At 38.1% G+C, this 16607-nt stretch overlaps 1 protein-coding gene across 1 annotated transcript in view; it reads left to right on the forward strand.

The window, feature by feature from the left end:
- Positions 1-16607, forward strand: part of FRRS1 (ferric chelate reductase 1) — a 52136-nt gene that overhangs the window by 15575 nt on the left and 19954 nt on the right. Inside the window, exons 4-8 of the mRNA XM_070364185.1 lie at positions 229-323; positions 2373-2520; positions 5806-5988; positions 11325-11423; positions 12557-12704. Of these exons, the coding sequence (XP_070220286.1) occupies positions 229-323; positions 2373-2520; positions 5806-5988; positions 11325-11423; positions 12557-12704 (673 nt within the window). The remainder of the gene's footprint in view (positions 1-228; positions 324-2372; positions 2521-5805; positions 5989-11324; positions 11424-12556; positions 12705-16607) is intronic.

Raw genomic sequence — 16607 nt, forward strand, 5'->3', positions numbered from 1 at the left:
ATACAGCATCAACACACCCAATGTTTGTAACTCTCTTCAGTTCTTACATTTCAGCTGACTCTACAGCCAGCTACTAATTTGGTGTCAACCAATCAACATGTTTTTATTGAGCACCTGAGTCCTTGTGTTTAACAGAATACCAGAGTTGTCCAGTGATAAATGGTTGTAGTTCCAGCTATATTGAGCTATTGAGTAACTGAATGGTAGTTCTTTTCCATTTTCTTTCAGGGATCAGCTGTAAGTCATAGAAGTCCATCAAAGAAAACAGAAATCAAGGTCTTTTGGGATGCTCCAAGCGGTGCCCCAAATCACATAACCTTCCTGTGAGTAGAAGAATTTGCAACTCTATAACTAGTATAATTGAAATAATGAGAGTCTGCATCATTTTTTATAACTACTGAACATTCACCAGTATGTCAGAGGTTTAGTATAGTAATGACACCAGTTTACTGATATAAGTAGTTGTTTTGTTTATTTTTTTCCAGCAGTATATACTGAGTACCTAGCACAGGACCCAGGACCTAATAGACACTTAATGGACATTTGTTGAGTGAATGAAGTGTGGTAGTGCCTTCAAACTAGTAAGAGCCATCAGTTAATAACTTGAGTCTGTATGGTGTATGGATGAATACTTTTAAAAGTTTTGTTCCTGTATTAGTACGAGAATATGAAAAAAAGCAGTCCTGAAATTTGAATGACTTTTTTCTCATTGTTACTACTTGCAGATTAGATTGTCAGAAAAGTAAGATTCTGTGTGTTCCTCAGAATTATGAAATTCAGTAGAATTAGAACAATACTTCTCTCTTAATCTTACATGCAAAGAGGAAATGGACTGTCATAAAGGGGGATGTCATGAATGTCATTTAAGGGAAGAATTGCTCTCCTACCCTGTCTCTATTTTCTGCTTCACTTTGTACACAGAGTACACTTTGTACACTGATCTGTGTACACCTGTGTGTTGAGTGGAATGTGAAAAAGGAGATTTGACCCCAGTAAGAGCTGATGGTTGCTTGTGCAGCCTCTGTATAGCTTCTTTCTTAAGCTGCTTATTGCCGTTGCTAAGTCACTTCAGTTGTGTCTGACATTGTGTGACCCCATAGACGGCAGGCCACCAGGCTCTCCCGTCCCTGGGATTCTCCAGGCAAGAACACTGGAGTGGGTTGCCATTTCCTTCTCCAATGCATGAAAGTGAAAAGTGAAAGTGAAGTCGCTCAGTCGTGTCCGATTCTTAGCGACCCCATGGACTGCAGCCTACCAGGCTCCTCTGTCCATGGAATTTTCCAGGCAAGAATACTGGAGTGGGTTGCCATTGCCTTCTCCATAAGCTGCTTATTACACATGCCTTTTGGAATAATTTGAATGACCACTGTGAAAAGTGTAATAGTAGTATGTCATGTATATGTCAGGAGTAGAAGTCTGTGCACTTCAGTCCCTGGGTCTGGCATTCATAGCTGCTGTGAATATGCCCAAAGAACAGATAAGACAAGAGAGAGAGAACAATCAAAGTTGAAGAGAGGTTGAAGAGAGTCATTAGAGATTTGCCTCCTACAAAACTCTGTCAGGTAGTATAGGCATTGTTGTTTTATTGCGCTTTGCTTTATTTAACTTTACAGATAGTTTGTTTTGTACAAATTGGTTTGTGGCAGCCCTGCATTAAATGAGTCTTTGGGAGCCATTTTTCAAACACATTTGCTCAATTTGTTTCTCTGTGCCTCATTTTGTTAATTGTTATAACATTTCAAGCTGTTCCATCAATATTATGTTTGTTATGGTGATCATTCATCAGTGGTCAGTGATCATTGATGTTACTACCATAATTTGCTGACGTCTTCGATGATGGTTAGTGTTTTTTAGCCAGAAGGTATTTTAAAATTGGGCTTCCCTGGTGGTTCAGTGGTAAAGAATCTGCCTGCCAATGCAGGAGACAGGAGTTTGGTCCCTGGGTCAGGAAGATCCCCTGGAGAAGGAAATGGCAACCCATTCCAGTATTCTTGTCTAGGAAATCCCATGGACAGAGGAGCCTGGTGGGTTAGAATCCATTGGGTCGCAAAAGAGTGAGACACAACTTAGCAAATAAAACAATTTTAAAATTAAGGTATAGATATTGTTTTTTAGATATAGTGCTATTGCACACTTAATAGACTACAGTGTAGTATAAACACAACTTTTATATGCATTTGGAAAGCCCATAATTCTGTGACTCACTGTATCATAATATGTGCTTTGTTGTGGTGGTCTGGAACTGAACCCTCAATATATCCAGGAAATACCTGTATTAGGTTGTATGTTCCTAGTTAGTTACCTTTTTTTGGTTCGCTTTATGATGAGCCACAATCATGGTTCTTTCTAATCTCTCTGGAACTGCATTTCAGAGCCACAGTCGTTGAGAAGTACAAAATCTACTGGGTGAAGATTCCTGGTCCTGTAATTTCACAACCAAATGTACCTCCTTTTACAACACCTGAAGCTACAATAGCACCAATGCCAACGGTACCGTCAGTCTCCCATTTAACAAGATCAGTAAGTAGAGTTTTTATAGTTTCATGAAATACAGTCTAAAGGAACAGCTTCCTTAGAAATTGTGGTTCTGTGCTTGCGGATGTTTGTAAAGGAGTGGCTGTCCTGGGTTATGGAAGCAGGTTTTTGAGTGCCTGTCAGGAAATCAGGAGGGAGTCTTCACTGCAACTTTACGACTTATAGGTTAGAATAAGAGGAGTGCAGGACCCTAGATGTTCAAGGTGTGGTTGTGACGTTCACGTGTAGTCTATACTAGCAGTGCATATGTTTTCATTTGAAAATAAATCTGAAGCAGCAGGGTTTATTTTCTTTTTTGAAATATAGCCAAACAGCAAACCTGAAGAGGGAACTTAAAGCTGAAGCTAAATTTAGGTTTCAGCTAAACTGGGAGGGGGTGTGGGGGTAGAATCCTGAAATGGTGATATAGTTCTTCACTCTTATTTCAGCTAAGGCCAGTGAGTACTGCAGGATTCTACAGGTTGAACTCTTGCAAGCTAATCAGCTAGAATTCTATTTAGGCCCTCTGATTCAAAAGAAGTACAGTTAAAAAAACACATCTTGCAAAGGGTTATTCATGTTACAAACATTGGAAAGGCTTTACTGAAAGCAATTCGGATGAATTAGACTTCTCAATTCAGAAGTGACGATAACAAAAAATGTCTTAAGGAAGGTTATTACAGTTAGAAGAACAAATTTGGGCCTGAATTCTGATTCGTCTAATTTCTGTTTGAGTTTGGACAAATTACTTAAATCTTAAAGTCTCAGTTTCTTCACCTATAAATGAGAAATAATAATATCTAATTCTTATAGAACCATATATATTACTGTGAGAACCAAATAGAATGAATATAAGATTTCTGATTGATTTGTACTTAATAGGTATTTAGTAAACATTCGTTCATTTTTTCTCTTCCTTCCACTTTCTTGTCTCTTTATAGCTCTTTTTTCTCGTAGGGAAGGCTAAATCTCCTATGCCCCTATACAGTGTCATGTTTTGTTTACCTTCTTTTCCACATTATGCAATATGTGATGAGCCATTTGATTACATTATTATGAACTTTTGTTTGACCAAACAATTCGATTTGTTGTTTGCAGTAATTCTCAGGTTGTTTAGTCTCAATGTTTATGTATTTTAAAGTTGCTTTGGGGGATTCCCAGTCATTTTGGATCTGAGCTTCCCAGGAGGACTCTATTAACAATCTAAGAAAAGATTGTTATCTTTTCTTATATTCGTATAAAAGGCATTAGCTCTTGTTGGAGATTTTTTATTGTATCTCTGTACCAAGTTTATAATCTCCAATTATGGAGAGATTCATTCAGAGTCACAGGATGTTGGCACTTGTAGAGAGCTAGAGGAGGCCTCAGGGTCCCTGTTGCATAGTTAAAGATAAACAGACCCTGAGAGAGAAATTCTGCAGCAAACACGATGCAACGGTGGAGTAAAGGGGAGAACAGAGACAGACCAGACCCATGTTTCCAGGCTTCTAGTGGCTTATTCTCTCCGTTCAACTATACTTTCTCTTTAAGTTCCTGTGAAATAATAAAAAAAAATATTATATATATATATATATATATATATATATATATATATTGGTCTCTGCTTGGTTTCTGTCAATAGTTGGCCTTTTGACCCCAGTTCCTAATACAGAGTTGCTAAATCCCTTGGAATTTCCTGAATGATGGGGTATCTTTTGTTCTAATGAGGTGACTCTTGGTGGACTCCTGTATGGGGGCTGGTCCCCCAAAACACTGAGCCATGATTAGAAGCTTGCAGCTTTCAGCCCACTGACCCCATTCTCCAGAGAAGGGAGAGAGGCTGAAAACTGAGCTAATAATCCTTCATCTCACATGATAGTGGTGGTGGTTTAGTCGCTAACTTGTGTTCGACTCTTGCAACCCCATGGACTGTAGCCTGTCAGGCTCCTCTGTCCATGAGATTCTCCAGGCAAGAATACTGGAGTGGGTTGCCATTTCCTTCTCCATCCCACATGATGGAGCCTCCATAAAAGTTCCAAAAGTGTAGGTTTCGGAGAGCTCCTGGGTTGCTGACCACATGGAGGTGTGGGGAGGCTGGTGCCTCAGAGGGGTCATGGGAGCTCTGCACCTGCCCCTTCCTGCATACTTTACGCAGCTCTTCCATCTGGCCGTTTGTGGGTTGTTATCCTTTTATAATATCCTGGTAATCTAGTAAGTTCTGTGAGCCATCTTTATAAATCACCTAACTCAAGGAGAAGGTGCTGAGAACCTCCAGTTTATGGCCAACGATTCAGAAGTACAGGTGGCAACCTGGGGCTTGTGATTGGCATCTGTGATGGGCATCTGAAGTGGGTGCAGTTTTGTGGGACTGAGCCCTTAGCCTGTGGGATCTGACACCAATTTCAGGTAGATAGTGTCAGAGAAGAGTTGACTTGTAGCACACTCAGTTATGTCTGCAGAGAATTTCAGAATTGCTTATTGTGGAACATGCCCACACCTGTTTGGTGCCCAGAAATATTGGTAGAGTAGGAGAAGAAATGAGAGTTTTTCTGTACAGTTCCCATTAAATCCTGTTACTTAAACTCATGTTTAGCTTTCTTCTGAAATGTGGTGTCACACCTCATTCTAACTCAGTATGACTGCTTGTTTGCTCTGTCAAATTGTAGAGCTGACATTTTTCAATAGTCTTTCTTATTTGCAATACCAAGAAGCTCTGAATTAAATAATCATAGATTGTTTTTGCTTCTTCTCCACTAAATTGTTATTACTATTATTTGGAGCAGTGGTATATATGGGAGTAACCATTTTTTTCTTACATTATTTTAATGTCAAACTTGAATTCTAGAGGCAGAGTCCAGGATCTAAATATAAAAACTTGCTAAAGGTTTGTTTGTTTGGTTTTAAAAATTCCATCTCTGAAAGCTAGAGGATATCCTTTAGGCAAGAATGTCAATGTGGACTTAAATATTCCCTAAGAAATTTCTCAAAGTTTACTCGAAACTTTGCTCCAGAACATAATTAATGTGAAGTATTCTGTGTATTAAAGGGATCTTAATACTCGTGTGTAATTATAGTTCAAGTAATGTTGTGTCTTCCAAATTTTAATTAATATTAATTAAATTTAAAAGTTTACAACCTAACTACTGCTTTGATAATTTTTAATTTGGGATGTGGTCTTTTTCCTGTCGTTTGAATCCTTATTATGAAAATGTATTCTTGTTAAAACCCATACTTCAAGGTAGAAGCTCTTCTGTTATTGGAGATGAATTGCCTGTTTGATAATTAAGTCTTTCCCCCCTGTCATTTTTCTAGTTCAATGCTTCAGACTGTGGGAACAAGAAGTTCTGTATCAGGAGTCCTTTGAACTGTGACCCAGAGAAGGAGCGTGCCTGTGTCTTCTTGTCCTTCACACGAGATGACCAATCAGTGATGGTTGAAATGAGCGGTCCCAGTAAAGGCTATTTATCCGTGGCATTTTCTCATGACCGATGGATGGTTTGTACCTCTCACTTACATCAGTGGTGATGAAAGGAGAGTCACTGGAGTGAGTGATAATCAACAGCAATTTAGCGTTTGTTCCAGAGTCAGATTCTCATACTTAGGGAGGAATGGGAAGGGAGAGCAGAGAAACTAACTTGGATTCTCAGTTAAGCAGCATTGAGTTGAGCCATTCCATATTAATATCTCTAAGGACAAGGCTGTCCTGAGGAAAGTTAGGAAAAGCATTTTGTTTCCAGTGGATTTGCTACTTTATCTGTCTACCTCTGTCTCTGTGATAAAGCAGGGAGTGCAGTTAAGAAAAAGTTGCTCTTCATAAAATCTCATGTTGTTTTTGATGCTCTTCAACTCCTGGTTTTCTCAAGTGACTACAGCCTGGATTGCTGCTCTTGTTGTCCCCATTTTGATGGTCATGGCACATTTCCCCAACAGGGAATTAAACCTAGTGTCTCCAGGCATAAGTGGCTTCTTTACCGGGTCTACAAAATGTCTCACTCTCCTTGGGTAGTGCTGAATGGATTAAGAGATTCTGTAGGTGGCAGCCTTGTGCTGTGGTGCGGAAGAACAGAGTCCTGCATTAGCATTCTGATTTCCCAGGAGAGGAAGAAGGCTATTAAGGCCAGGACATGTGTCTATCCTGTTCCAGCGGAGCTGACTGTGGAGGGGGTTGGCTACAAATGGAGAAAGCCTCTCATTTCCACATTAACAAATGCAAGAAGTCTTTTCTTGAGAGTTTTCTTCCTGTTAGGCTTTAAACATCACTTTTTAAGGAAATCATTATTTTTTTAAAAAGAAAAGGAACTCTGAGATTCTGTGATAGAAGAACAAATATTTTCCTTCAAAGTGCATGCTAATTGCAGTAATCCTTGTTATGCTGGCTGCAAATATTTCAGGGAGCCAGGTGTGACTTTTTTGGGGGTGGATGACATTGCAATATGTGATATGACCTGTATATTTTAAAATGTAGTTTCACAATGCACTCATTATCTTTTTTCATTCAACACAGGGTATACCTTAAACCTATGAGATAGAAGATATTTAATAGGCTTCTAAAAATACCATAAAAGAAATTGTGACTCTTTCCCTTTTAAAGTTGCTTTTATGGGAAATTTTATACTTGATCAAATGATGTTGCAATTCTTCAAAACATTTTCCCCATTTTTCCTTTTGTGATTACCATTATACTTACAGCATATCCTTTTGTTCTCAATTTTGGCAAAAATGAACCTTATTCATACGGTGCATGAGGAAGCTGGGTTAAAAATAAGTGTGACTGTAAAGCCATAAGGAAAGATGGTGGTAGTGCCTGTTATATGAGTGGAACTGGCTATGAAGGAAACTGATGAGTCCAGCAGGGGTTAACAATGATAGCCTTATTGGAATAAGTGTAGGTTTATTAAGGTGCATGTGTAAGGTAGAGTACACATTTAGATATGTACTCTAGTCACTTAAATAAAAGAATTCTAGCCAAACTCCCTGCAGTAGTACACTAACATGTTTCCTTTCCTGGTCACATAAAATCTGTCAGCCAAAGGAAAAGACTATTGTTACACAGAGTGTTGTGATGAGGAGCCTGCAAGTACCACAATTAATTCTGTTCTAAGTTGTAGGCATAGATGACACAAAAATGTTTACCTCTAATTCAAGATATATTTATCTTACTTAGAAATCTTATGTTTCTAGTATAGTACTCATCAAACATGTTTATAAAAAGACTTAATTATACAGGTGCAGTTAATTTATGGAGCAAGCCTATTTGATGATTAAAATCATCTGTACACCTGTTTGCCTAAATTGAGGGAAATAAATCATCACCAAAAATATTTGTAAAGTGGTTGTTTCTATTTGTGATTATTTTTAAATTCTTAGGATATTTTTATGACCTGTAATTTCTTATTAGTATGTCATGTAAGTTCAAATACCAAAGGTATCTGATGTTATGAATACTGATTAGATAAGCTAAATTATACCTTTTTTCAATTTGGTTTGTACATGAATGATAGCAGTTCTGTTTTGCTATTAGACTTCATTACTAAAATTGAAAGTACAACTTTCCATATTTTTCCTAACAGTATTTGCTAATATCTGAATTTTAACTGAAACTCAGAATATGCACGTCTCCCTCATCTTAGATATTTTTTTGTTCTCTGAGATAAAGTATTCAAGTATACACACTGTATTAGCTGCTGTTCTCTGTTTCCCCGCCCAGTGTTGTCTTATTCTGTACATAATTTCTTAACACTCAAATTCCAGAGTGCTCCCAGTGCTGGCCTCTCTTGTATGTCCAGTGTGAAATTTCCAGCTTCTGGGTGGTTACTTCCAGATGAGTGTTCTGGACAACACAGGCCATCATCTATCAACTGAATTTATTATCTACCCTTCTAACATCCTTTTGTGTTTCCCATTCTTGGTGATCAGCAACAATAGGAAAAAAGTAACTACTGTTATTGATCTCTTGCTTCTTTTCAGATACTGTCTGGGAAGCCTATGGACTGATTATCTCATTCATTGCTGCCACCATCTTCTCTGGTGTTCAAGAAAACTTTGTGACTTAGATTCCTCTCTTTTAGTCACCTCTCAGGTTCTTCTTTTACCCACCCTAACTTTTTGTTTTGAAAAGTTTTAAACCTATGTGAAAGTTGAGAGACTAGTATAATGAACACCAGTAAACCCTTCACCTGCATTTGTCACTGTCTCTCTCTCTTTCCTTGTGTGCATATGTGTAGATTAACTTTTTCACTGTATATTAACACACATTTTTTTCCCTGCACTATTTGAAAATTAAGTTACAGCTATCATGACCTTTTATGTTTCCTTTTCAGCATGTTATTTCCTAAGAAGGATATTCTCCTACAATTATCATAATATCACCATCAAATATATAATACAATAATTTTATTCAGTGTAGTGTATATTCAAATTTCCCTAATTGTCCCAATAAAGTCATGTATAAAATCTCTGATCCAGACTAATCAGTTATCACTCAGTGCATTTAATTGTTATATCTCTTTAATCTCCTTTTCTTTAGAATGCTTACTCTTACCTTTTTTCTTGATTTTTTTCTGGCTGGTTGTTTTGTAGAATGCCCTGAAATTTTTACAATAGATTCAGGTTATGATTTTAGACCACATTTGAGATAACCTCAATGCTAGCCCCCAAAGCATTGGTGAACCTTTAGTAGTTACAGGGAAATATTTTTTTCTTTAACATATTTTTGAAACTTTTCAAAGTCCTTGTTGGTATTTCTGGCCTTGTCCTGTATATGTTTTAGCTTTGTGCCACCCGTTTCCTAAAGTTTCCATATACTTTTTATGTTTCTATATCTTTGGCCCTAGAAGTTCCTCAGTTTGAAAAACCTTTCCCTTTATTGCAGCTCTACCTTATCCACATGTATTTTTTATTCTCTGAGGCACAGTTAATGCTATCTTTTCTGATAAGCCTTTTTCAATCCTTTGACCCTACCTAATTTGTCTTTCTATAGCACTTTGTTTAAATCTCTATTTTATACATACTATTTTAATTGTCTCCTCTATTAAAACATAGTCTTTGATCACAAGAACTATGTTGTCATCTTTGTTTCTCCCTCTTGATATTTTCTTATAGAGTGCGTTCTAAATGCTGGAACTGAGAGGAGCAAACAGGGGCAGGAGGTTCTGTCTAATTCTGGGGTTTGGTTGGAACTTCTCATGTGTGTTCTACCATGCTCAAAACTTGGGGTGTCTACAGCTGCCTGAAGCATAAGGTCGTCATAGCACCTTCTCTTTCCCTCACTGTAGAGCCATGAAAACTGAGTGTTACCTCTCCTTCATCCTCATCACCTCACCAGTATTTGAGAGGTTTGCCTTAATGACTTAGTTGACTTACCATCAGTTTGCCTCAAATCAACCATTTTGCTATATTAAATTTTGTTTGAAATAACAAGAAAATTCTATCGTTTCATTGATGATAAACATTCTAGAAGATACACATTGTTTGTTTAAATCAGAGATCAGCCAACTTTTTCTGCAGAAGGTTAGATAGCAACGACTTCAGAATCTGTGGGCCGCCTGGTCTCTTTGCAGCTACTCAGCTCTTTTATAGTGCTAAAGCAGGCACAGACTGCTGTAAATTAGTATGTGTGGCCGTGTTCCAGTCAAACTTTATTTATAGGCACTGAAATTTGGATTTAATGTATTTTCACTATCATGAATTATCATTCTTAAAAAACCATTTAGATATGTAAACACCATCCTCAGCTTGTAGCCTGTATAAGAACAGGCATCAGACTAAAGTTGGTCTGTGTGCCACAGTGTGTGGTGATTTAAATTATGATAACTCCAAGTTTCTTGAGTTGCACTAATTCTGATTTGAGCACAAGATGTGTAACAGGGAACTTCTTTGCTAATGTTATGTACTTGAGAGTTAAAACTGGAACTTTTTACAAGAAATTTAAAATTTTTTGCAAATTTTACAAATGTTAGAAAATCATATTGGTATTTTTAACAAGACTTTAATTATAGCTTGTTAGTCTTGGGTCTTGTTTAAGGAATTTAGTGACAAGAGCTGGTTAAAGACCTTGTTAGATAGTTTATGGAAAACAGTTTAGAATAGATGAAAGAACCAAAACTGTACACAATAACTTAAAATCCATATTATTTATTTGGTGGTGGTAGTGTTGTTTCGGAGAAGGCAATAGCACCCCACTCCAGTACTCTTGCCTGGAAAATCCATGGATGGAGGAGCCTGGTGGGCTGCAGTCCATGGGGTCTCTAAGAGTCGGATATGACTGAGCAACTTCACTTTCACTTTTCACTTTCATGCATTGAGAAGGAAATGGCAACCCACTCCAGTGTTCTTGCCTGGAGAATCCCAGGGACAGGGAAGCCTGGTGGGCTGCCATCTCTGGGGTCGCACAGAGTCGGACACGACTGAAGCGACTTAGCAGCAGCAGCAGTGTTGTTTATCGCTAAGTCATGTCCAACTCTTTGTGACCCCATGGACTGTAGCCCACCAGTCTCCTCGTCCATGGGATTCTCCAGGCAAGAATACTGGAGTGGGTTGCTATTTCATTCTCCAGGGGATCTTCCCGACCCAGGGATTGAACCCACGTCTCCTGCATTGGGAGGTGGATTCCTTAACCGCTGAATCACCAGGGAAGCCCTGTCATTCATTTGTACCATAACTTAAATGTGCTTTAAGGATACAGTCTGCTGTCTGATAATCACTGTAAATAAGATTTAATTTTTAGAGCTAAGGAATATTGGAGATTAAAGGAGAGATAAGAATTAGACTGACAAACAATGCTCCCTTGTTGAAATTCCCTTGACCTTTTTTCATTTGTCATTGTTTTTCAGGGTGATGATGATGCTTATGTGTGTATTCTTGAAGATCAGATTGTTCACATACAACCTTCCCATTTGACAGGGCGAAGTCATCCTATAATGGATTTTGGGGTAGGTGTGAAGATTCTGGAATTGCCACCTGGCTGGTCCATCTTCTGGCTATACGACCAACAGTGCCATGGCTGTGGTGCAAAATAGCTTCCAAACCTGCAGCTAGCAGCAAAGACCAAACAGGGTCCTGGGAGCAGAGTTCCTATCTTACAGTCTGGGAGAAACCTTTCTGCATTTTATTATATATGTGTGTAAATTGTATGTACTTAAGTTGTATAGCATGATGTTTTTATATCCCTCTCCATAGTGAAATGATTGCTAAAATCAGGCTAATCAATATATCCATTGCCTCAGTTACTTTTTTCTTTTTTTGTGATGAGAACAGCTGAAATCTACTCTCTTAGCAAATTTCCAGTATACAGTCCAGTAATATAAACTACAGTTACCATGCCCCTTTTCTATGCTTTAGCAAGCACAGGAAAGTTTTCTTTTTTAGTAAAAGATGAATTCTTGTTTGTTTCACTTAAATTCTTTTTTATTGCATCTGTTAAAAATATTTTATAATTTGTTAAGATGGTCAAAAAAGCTTGCAGACAGATTTTTAAGAGGTTTGTTAGTGACACAGAATTTCTTGATTGATGGGAAAGAGGTGGATATATGGTAGGTGCTGGTTCAGTGCCTTGGGCAATTGTCTTAAGTGCCCGATGTTGACATCTGTGCCAAATGTGGCCTATTTCTGGTAGAGAAGTGTCATTTTCACATGGCAATTGACATGAAAATGAATTCCGAAGGGGCAGTAGCTACCACCTCGTGACATGTTCTCTGCATAGCTTTCTTGTGAGGTTAGAGCTTCTCACAAGTTGCATTTTGGCTACTAGTGTATTACTTGCTAAGTATTTCTTTAGTGTTGTTGATTGTATATTAGGGGCCAGATGGAGTTAGTGCATCTGCCAAAGTTTCTAGCCTAGGTAGTAAAAATACTATTTTTGCCAAGTGGGATAAACACAAATAAACTGGGAGAATGTGTTTCTTGTCCTCTTCAAAGAGGAAGTGGAAAAACAATGACACTGCAGACAAAACATGCACAGAGGATCTTAGAGAAAGGAAATTGAACAGGTCCAGGATTTTGATCACATCTTATTTTTAGCAAATATTTGGAATGTGCTGAGAAGACCCATTGTGTGTGTTTGCAGGATCCTCTTGAGGACATGGCTTGGAGGTTGGTGGATGGTGTTATGCAGTGTTCTTTCAGAAGAAACATTACCCTTCCTGGGGTTAAGAATAGATTTGATCTAAATGCAAGCTACTACATATTTGTAGCAGATGGTGCAGCTGTTGATGGTAAGTATATTGAAAGAAAACTATCTTTTTAAGGTTTGTCTCTTATTTTTTTCCTTTCCCTCATTTTTTTGGAGAGACTATGGTAATTGCTCTTTTTTTGAGATATGCATTTGTGAATAAAGAGTTATCAAATTCTTTTCCATCTTTGCCTGACAGTTTGACCTCGGTTGACCTTCTAGCTTTGTTTCCCTGGAAACTAGGTAAAGGTAGTGTCAACTATGTTATCAGGCAGCACAATAAATGTGATTTCTGGCTGGCAAACTGCATTTGGACCAGGAAAAACTGTAAATACCTGATTGGATATAGTGACTTTGGCAGTTTCCTTGCAGGGACCCTAAAGGCAGGACTGTGTGGGGTTTTTGCAGGACATATCGGCTCTTGTGGATGACCTGTCCAATATGAATCTCATCTCGTTGGACCTGAGCTTTCTCCAGGGTGGAAGAGAGGGGTAAAGGGAATAACCCTTAACAGCTGAGTAAGCTTCTACAGGACCTCCCTTTGAAAAAGGATACCTCGTGGTGCCCTGCAGGTGAACTGTGTTTCCTGTCTCACAGCCTTCTAAGTCAGTCGGATGCTAGGTATAGCTCAAGGAAGTTTTATGAGTTTGAATGTTTAGTTTATCTTTAATACAGCCCTGGTAGGTACTGAAACACATTAAAAAGAATAAAGAGATTTTGTTTAAGGTCTTAGCTAATGATATTCCGAAGAATTGCAGGAAATGCCAAGGTAATGTTGTAGTTAGTGACTCATCTCCCAAACTTAATATCCTCAAACTTGGAGCATATGGCCTACTCTGAAAGTCGTGAGGCACTGGGCACACAGAATGGAAGAATGGGGGTAAGAGAGGAGGAGGAGAAATGTGGTGTGGGCAAAATTGTGAAAGCCTTGCATAGTCTATCATGTGGTTTATTTATTTTTAATTGAAGTACAGTTGATTTACAATGTTGTGTTAGTTTCTAGTGTACAGCAAAGTGATTCAGATATAGATTTGAAACTATACATGTATTTCTGAAAAAAAAATTCTTTTTTAGATTCTTTCCACTATAGTTTATTTTTATTTTTTTAGTGTTTTTATTTTTTAAATTTTTTAAAATTTAAATTTATTTATTTTAACTGGAGGCTAATTACTTTACAATATTCTATTGGTTTTTCCATACATTAACATGAATCCGCCATGGGTGTACACATGTTCCCAATCCTGAACCTATTATAAGATATTAAATATAGTTCCCTGTGCTATACAGTTGGATCTTGTTAATTATCTGTTTTGTATATAGTAGTTTATATTCTATTATGTTGTTTAGATTTTATCCTATAGGTAAAGTAGAGGTTCAAAAGGTTTTAAAGAGGATGAAATATCTACTCAGTGTTAGAGAAAATTTAGGAATATTTACAGGTTTAGTTGTGGGTGATATGTTTGGTTATCTTAGGCAAATCGTGTATTCTTACTTGCACCAACAACAGCAAATGTAGCTTGAAAATAACTTTGGTTAAGTGATAATAATGGGTAAAATTACTTAGTACATAATGAGGCCAATTGTTGGCTCAGCACTATCATTAAGGTTTTCATTTTATCTTCATAGAAACCTACACAAAATATGCATTATTATTATCCCTATTTTACCTGGAAGGAGACAGGCTTCGAGAGGTTAGGTCATTTGCCCAGATAAGTAAACAGTGGAGTTGGAATATGAACCTAAACTCTTTGAGCTCACAGCCTCAGTGTTTAATACCTTCTAACATGGGAAATGTAGGAAATGAATTTTTAATGAGGAAAAACTCAAACATTTGCATTTTAAAACATATTACTAAAGTGCAGGTAATTGTATTATTGTTATCTGCAGCTGTCACTTACAATAAATTGTATGTATCTCATTATTTCTTACAGAAGTTTTTTTTTTAAACTATACAGTTTAAGAAATACAATTTATTAAACTTTCTTTTAAGGTTTCTCTATATATGTTTTTAAATTTTTATTTATTTATTTACTGACTGTGCTGGTCTTCCTTGCTGCGTGGGCTTTTCTCTAGCTGTGATGAGCAGCGGCTACTTTCCAGTTGTGGTGTGCAGAGTTCTCACTGGGGTGCCTTCTTGTGTTGCAGAGCTTGGGCTCAAGGGTGTGAAGGCTTCAGTAGTTGCAGCACAAGGGCTCAGTAGTTGTGGTTCCTGGGCTCTAGAGCACAGGCTCAACAGTTGTGGTGCACAGGCTTAACTGCCGTGCAGCATGTGAAATCTGGGATTGAAGCCTGCATTGGCAGGTGGATTCTTTACTACTGAGCCACCAGGGAAGCCCTCATAGAGATCTTATGAATAGATATTATATTGCCCGTTTGTAGAGATAAGAGAACTAGAGCCTAGAAAGGTGAAGCAACTTGTTCAAAATCACACAAGTAGCAGACTCAGGAGTTAAACTCAAGTTGATTCCAGTTACAAATGCTGTGCCCTTTTCATCATATCCAGCTACTTCCTTTGGTGCCCAGAATGTCATAGGTACTCCAAAAATGATTATCAACTTGAATGGATGACTTAAATTGCTAGAATATTTAACAGTTTGCATTTATACTTTTAAAAGTTCATACTTTAAAAGAAAAAGTGTCATTTATTTTTAAAAATTTCTTTATTTTTAATTGAATAATTGCTTTACAATACTGTGTTGGTTTCTGCCATACATCAGCATGAATCAGTCATAGGTATACATATTTCCCCTTCCTCTTGAATTTTCCTCCCACCTCCCACCCCTTTAGGTTGTCACAGAGCACCATTTTGAACTTCTTGAGTCATACAACTAAGTCTCACTGGCTATTTTACATCCATGGCACCCCACTCCAGTACTCTTGCCTGGAAACTTCCATGGGTAGAGGAGCCTGGTAGGCTGCAGTCCATGGGGATCGCGAAGAGTCAGACATGACTGAGCGACTTCACTTTCACTTTTCACTCTCCTGCATTGGAGAAGGCAATGGCAACCCACTCCAGTGTTCTTGCCTGGAGAATCCCAGGGACGGGGGAGCCTGGTGGGCTGCCGTCTATGGGGTCGTGCAGAGTCAGACATGACTGAAGCGACTTAGCAGCAGCGGCAGCAGTGTATATGTTTCCCTGCTACTCTCTCCATTTGTCCCATCCTCTCTTTCCTCCCTGCATCCCCTGTGTCCATAAATCTGTTCTCTATGTCTGCATCTCCATTGTTGCCCTGAAAATAGATTCATCAGTACAATATTTCTAGATTTCATGTATATGCATTAATATATGATATATGTTTTTCTCTTTCTGACTTACTTCACTCTGTATAATAGGCTCTAAGTTCATCACCTCATTAGAACTGACTCAAATGCATTCCTTTTTATGGCTGAGTAATATTCCATTGTGCACATGTACCACAGTGTCATTTAAATAGGTGAATTCCATTGTACTATAAGTTATGTGTGTTTTTGGGTGTATGGTGATGACATCTGTTTCTTCTTAGTCCAGCATTGTAGTAATTAGAATGCATTTTCTGATAGAAACAATATTTTAATTAATTAGTATTTTCCTGGAAAAACCGAGTTTGTGGATGATACATGTGCAGAACAGAGCATTGTTTTATCTCCCTCTTCTGCTGGTGTTGCTATGCTCATGGCATGGTAGGGAGAGTCTCTATCATGTTTTGTGGTATTTTCCAAAGTGTGGGGATCAAATAACTTGCTTCAGAACCACCTGGAATGACTGCTGAAATGCACGTTCCTGAGCTCCATCCCAGACTCACTGAATCTCTGTTGTTTATGCTTGGAATCTGCATTTTAACAAGCATTTCAGGGGATTGTTCTGTATACTGTGGTTTGATAACTTAGTGCTCTAGGACAGTGTTCTTCCAACGAAGGTGTACATATTGTAAGACAGTCCAGGGGATACAGAAAACAAGCTAGAACT

Source organism: Bos mutus, chromosome 3, assembly GCF_027580195.1.
Source record: "Bos mutus isolate GX-2022 chromosome 3, NWIPB_WYAK_1.1, whole genome shotgun sequence".
NCBI lineage: Eukaryota > Metazoa > Chordata > Mammalia > Artiodactyla > Bovidae > Bos > Bos mutus.